At 33.0% G+C, this 6,003-nt stretch overlaps 1 protein-coding gene across 1 annotated transcript; it reads right to left on the reverse strand.

Annotated features, from left to right (window-relative positions):
- Positions 1–724: 724 nt before the first annotated feature.
- On the reverse strand, positions 725–2,979 carry LOC122583409. The gene is made up of 5 exons (XM_043755815.1): positions 2,943–2,979; positions 2,568–2,853; positions 2,505–2,526; positions 943–1,032; positions 725–861 (listed from the first exon to the last, which is right to left on the reverse strand). The coding sequence occupies exons 1-5, from the start codon at positions 2,977–2,979 to the stop codon at positions 790–792; spliced, it is 507 nt and encodes a 168-aa protein (XP_043611750.1). The 3' UTR covers positions 725–789.
- Between the last annotated feature and the right edge of the window lie 3,024 nt (positions 2,980–6,003).

Here is a 6,003-nt window from a genome sequence, read left to right on the forward strand (position 1 = left end):
ACCTTTCAACCAATGCTCTGTATCCATCAATACTGCAAAAATATTACCATTAATCAACCTGCCACCCACAACTTGCAACATCTAGGGAGTGATGAGCCGTTTTGAAAGTGACTATAGCATGTTTAATAAAACAGGGGATCTCAATAATCAGTTTTCTTGCAAATTTAATTATTTCAATCCTAGAAACGGTTGACTGAAAGTCAGTAACTATTAGTTTAAAGAACAGACAGTCAAATTTAAATTAATTCAAAATATTACTAAATGGGGTTGAATCCACTATAGCATTAGTGTCATGAATCCATACAATCTGGCTTACATCATCCATAGTAGAGGTGCAAAATGAGTGGGTTTATAGTATAAGGTCGGGTTGACCCACAACATTTTTTATGCAATATTTTAATTATAATAATGTGTTATATATAATTACAAATACTATACATGTGAGAATAACAATACTAACTTGACATAATTTGAGAGGCTGTATGTACAAGTTATACTTTGGCTACTTCCGAGTTTTGACATGCTTTGCCCATCCCTTTTTGGACTTATGTTTTTAAGTTTAACATTTGGCAAGTTAGAGGCAAAACAAAACCCAAATCAACTCACCCATCCGCAATTCTTTACGTTCTCAGGCCTAATTCTAAATTTCTTCTCTTACATGGAATCCATAGTCCATATACCACATTGTATACCAATTAATGTGAAAGCGTTGAATGCTAAATCAAATACGGGAATTTGAACACAAACTTTATTCATCCATTAAGGATTGATAAAACAGGGCAAGTAAACTCACCTTAAACAGCCTTCAAAAAACAATGCTGACTTGTTGCTTTTTTTTCTAAGTTTTGGGTTCAAAATAACCTACATTTCAAGAAACCGTTTACAAAACTTTCACATTGTAAGAACCAGGACTACACACTTCTTAAAGTTTTATTCACATACCATAAGATCAAAAGGATGCCTGTCATGTGCCTTGGTCTCTTCATCTGGTTCTTGTGCTATGTATTCTTTAGTATCCTCCACTACAATAATCTGCTCATTAAATAACTATTAGTGTCAGACAAAAATGCATATACAGAAACAAGAAACAATAGAGAAAACACAAGGAGTTAACGTCATCATGTCCAATTTTACATGTTACCCGTTTAAAAATATTTATAGCAAAATAAATGAAAAAAAGAAAGAAAGAAGCTGACTTTTAAAGGAATACCAATTTGGGGAGCAGCAAGGCCAACCCCGGGTCATCTTCTCATAACTTGAATCATATCATCAATTATCTTCTGGATACGCTCCGACCCGATTTCTCCAACCATGACTTCTCGGGCGGGTTCATGAAGAACCGGGTCACCGGCTTGCACAATAGATGGTAAACTGATAATCTTTTTTTTCTTTCCCAACCCATTAAACCAGCCTACTTGAGTAGAATAAGAAGATGATGAAGAAGAGAAAATTCTTGGTTTTAGAATGGGCTTAATCTGAGATGTATTGATTAGGGTTTGCCTCAAGTATTTGCCGGCGAGTGGTTTTGACAGCCGTCGTATCACCTCCATCACCACCGTGTTCGTTGACTGAAGTGACTGGTGCAATACTTACTTTGGGCCAAATAGAGTTTTTATTCAATTGGCTTGGCATGTGCAATATACTTCATAATAAGTTCATATCGTTCAAATGTCCTATAATTACAAGATGATATTCATACATGAAAATATGAAAAGATAAAATTAGAAAAGAAATTTAAAAAAAGATAATATTGTGATTTTAAAATGACTTTTAGACTAATTTATATGTTGATTAATTATTTCACTTCAAATAGAGTATCAGTCATCTTTCCAACATATTAACAAGTAAAAGTAACTGCTGAGTGCCGCTTTTCTTGGGTTTTGAGCTCAATACCTTGACGGTATATGGGGGAGGTTAAGATGTAGGCAGACCTTACCTCTACCTAAGTAGAGAGGCTGCTTCCAGTTTCCACCTAAATGGTAGAAAAAGCCCTCCAACCTTTGCATGGGATGAGGATCGAACCTATGACCTCTGTTTACCACTGATCCAACCATGCTGCTTCAACATATTAACATGTGTTTTAACAAAATAAACCAACATTGAACTCATTTTATTTTAAACTAAACAAATTGAAACTTAATTTGTTTCACGTTACATTGTCATTGTCATTTATATTAATTTAAAATCACATTATGTTAATTAAAAAAACATTATACGAGTATTAAATTTGTAAAACAATATATTTAATATAAAGAGTGAGAAACAAACATTATTAGAAGAATCTGGACTCACATTAGACTATCCACATCAGTGAACCAACTCAACCCAATCTCTTATTAAAAATTAATTTCTCTCTATTCCACCTATATAACCCAACCATACTCCAATTTTCACTCACATTCCCAACCCAACCCAAACTAATAATTTCTATAACAAACAAATATTTGATAACATTATTATATATTAAAATAAAAACAACTATTTAAAAGGTAAATGAGTGTTACCTCGTCTGAAAACTGGTTCACCAGAAAAATGAGTAGAACAAAAACCGGACTGACTGGGTCGCCGGAAAACTGGATCCCCGGAGTTCGCCGGAATTCCCCAAAACTGGTTTGCCGTATATCACTGGAAAAAACGTTCCCCGCAAAACTGGTTGGCCGGAAAACTTATTCGCCGGAAAAAAGTCTCCGCTAAAACCGCGCCTGAAAATGGACTCCGGGACGCCGGAAAACGTGGGTGGTGTAAAAAGGATTCTTGATAATGAGGATGAGGGGATAGATGGCCGGATTTTGTAAATAAAAAAAGTTATTATATGGAGAAGAAAGGAAATTATGGAGGAAGAGGGGGAGTGTTCTTACGGAGAAGGAGAAGGAGAAGGAAGAATAATAGGGGGAAGACGAGAGTGCGTCGTTTAAAACGATGTAACGCAGTGGGGGGCCCACTATTTGCGGCGACGTCGCCGCTAATAGTGGGGCCCATTGCACGTGATTCTGTGGCTTTGAATGTTGCAGTCTGACCTATGGGACCCACTATTTGCGGCAACGTCGCCGCTAATAGTGGGTGGCCGGGTTACGCGCTTTTGCCTGGTCGGGTTACGCGCTTCGAATAAAAATGAAAAAAAGGAGTGATCTGTTGACAGATCACAAAGTCAAAACTAACTAGTAAAAGAGAAATAAGAGTTGGGTTGATTTCAAATTCTGTTTGTGTCACTTGAAGATTCTTTCATTTTTAAAAAAGTTTTCTATCACTGTTAACAGAACATAAGTATGACTGATACAACAAGTCAACAGAACTCACACTAACAGTTAAAAGTTTTCTAGGAGAAACTTGGAGACACAAGCCTAACGAATTGCTGGGTTCCAGTTCTCGAAGATGGGAACGGGGTGCTTACAAAAAATCAAGGATGTTATTTGAGAACTCAAAGACAAAAGCTCTAGGAAATTAGTAAACACGGGGGCTGCTAGTATTGACATTTCTCTCACTGTTGAGACAAGGATCAAAGTTGAACAAAATGGTTTTCTTCAAATTCCATAATTCTGGGGCTGATATGCATCAAGTTGGTTGCTGATTACTACTTCTTGTTCCGGTTTCATAACAGGTTAAGTTGGTTTTTCTAATTCTGTTGGTATATTGATCTAGAGGACTAATACTTTATAGCTTCGGATTTGTCTTCCGTTCAACTGGTCAAGTGATGGTGTGTATTTTTTTTAATCTATTAAATGTTTGGTTTCCATACTATGATCATAATAACATACTGCAAAAAGAATAATACTTAAAACAGAACGTAATCACTTAATTGACTGATAATCATATTGAATCATCCAAAAAAAAAGCAATCAAAGTTTTGGAAGAACATATCACCTTAGTTTTCGAGTGATGATCAAGATCCACTTTGTTCAACACAATAATGTTCCTCGACAAAGATTAAAAGTATCTCAACTATCCATATTTAGATGATACCGGCATGGCGGCATCTGTAAGAAACACGTATAGTAAATTAGTAATTCTAAAGGAGCATGTCCAAGGTAGTTCAATGAGACATTTTATCAAACAGTTAGGCATACATAACAAAAGGGAACAAAACGTACCCTTCCGTCACCGACTTGACGGTCAATATCGACAAACGGGATTCGGTGAAAAATGGTACGAGATGCGGCACGCATATGATGGTTGTACCACCAGCTTGAGGTCTTGGTATCTGATATTTTCTTGACTGAATTACCCAATTTTCGAGCTAAAGTGCCCATTCCCACCTTTAATATGATAGATGATTATTATATTGAAATTATGGAAATAAAGTGTATTAAGCCAACTATGGCGTATAATAATTGGTTTGGATCAAATGTGAATCATCTTTACCGTATTAGAGGCGCACAGTTTGGGAACCGGCGCGTCTACATACGGATGCCATTAGCATGGGCTAGTAGGTTGTTTGAAATCAAGACAAGCTTGTAAATATCCTCCGAATCGAGTCCGAGACACGAGTTTTCAAACCATGATACAGACAAATTAAATATGATGAAGAGTGAATCTATCAACTAATTTAACGTTTAATTTCCGTGTTTGAATTATTATGTTAATGTTTTTAAACAGTTATGTTTATGTTTGAAGTTTGGAATATATTTTTAAATTTCTACTCCGTTTTATATATAATTTTAAAAATACTTATATTTGTTTATAAAATCTCAAACCGAGTTCTATCCGAGTCAAGTACAAGTCTTGCATAAAATACATGTAAAGCGTAAATTTTAACTTTTAATGAAATCCATTAGTCATTACAAATATTTTTGTGATTTCTTTTAACCTATAACGTGTAATCCCAATTAAAGGCTTATGGTAAAAAACGCTTCTAAAATTCAATCCACCTAATGAATTGAATTTGACAGTTTAAGAAACCTAAAAAATAATTTATCTTTAAATGTAGAAGTTTTTTCGCTAAGTGTCATAATTTAATACTTAACACCATTTATACATTAATCATGATGTAAATTCTTATATTTTAACCAACGTTCTATGGGCACTGGTTAATAAAACTCAAAAATCTAATAACGATATTGGAACAAAATATTTCTGTCAATCCATTTTAAACGTCATGGTTCGGTTTTCTCATTGTTTTTTTTTATTTGATCACGAATTTTACGATTATACTTTAGAAGGATTAAACATGACATAAGAAAAATTAGGTGTCAATCATTTAACATGACCAACGATATGTTTTTTATATCATGTTTATATCATCATCCACTAACAAGTTTTTATTTTAATATATAAAAGAAATCTTGACTTTGCATTAAACAATTTCTTTTTATTTATTAACCATACATATATAACATTTCGTTGTGATATTTGATTCACACATTTAAAAAAAACTATACATATAATAAAGAAATTATTATATTTAAACACATCTCTTTTAGCTACTTTCAATGTTATTAAATTTTTTAATGAGTTTTAGATTAAAAAAAATAATAATAATTAATCCATGTCATTTTTTTTTTCTTCAAAAAAGTATACACTTTTTAAATACATTGATTTTAAAACTTTGTAAAATAATATTTATTCGAGTAAAATGTATATTGTTTTCAAAACTCTTTAGATAAAATAAAATTTGAATAAATGTCATTCCATAAGCATCATTAAATACTTACATTTATAAATGTAAGTATATAAATACACTGGTGACAATAGATGTATATTTTAACACAAATGTTCATTATCTCAGCACATTTGCTCTAATAATTTATCGACCAATTACAGCTCTCGATTACTTAATGTTGACTTTTGTTTTTAATTTTGACTTTAATTTACACTTTTTTGTTTTCCATCACAAATTTACACTTTTTACCCAATAATTTGAATATAATAAGCAAATATAATAATAGCACAGTTGCTCTAATAACTTATCGACCAATCACAGTTCTCGATTTTTTAATGTTGACTTTTGTTTTCAATTTTGACTTTAATTTACACTTTTTTGTTTTCCATCACAAATTTACACTTTTT

The sequence above is a fragment of the Erigeron canadensis genome, chromosome 9 (assembly GCF_010389155.1).
Source record: "Erigeron canadensis isolate Cc75 chromosome 9, C_canadensis_v1, whole genome shotgun sequence".
Classification (NCBI taxonomy): domain Eukaryota; kingdom Viridiplantae; phylum Streptophyta; class Magnoliopsida; order Asterales; family Asteraceae; genus Erigeron; species Erigeron canadensis.

Coding starts and splice junctions, on each gene's coding strand:
- LOC122583409 (XM_043755815.1), bottom strand. CDS start 2,979: ATGGGCCCCACTATTAGCGGCGACGTCGCCGCAAATA. Junction 2,854..2,942: donor CGGCGACGTCGCCGCAAATA/GTGGGCCCCCCA, acceptor CTTCTCCGTAAG/AACACTCCCCCTCTTCCTCC. Junction 862..942: donor GGCATCCTTTTGATCTTATG/GTATGTGAATAA, acceptor CTTGAAATGTAG/GTTATTTTGAACCCAAAACT.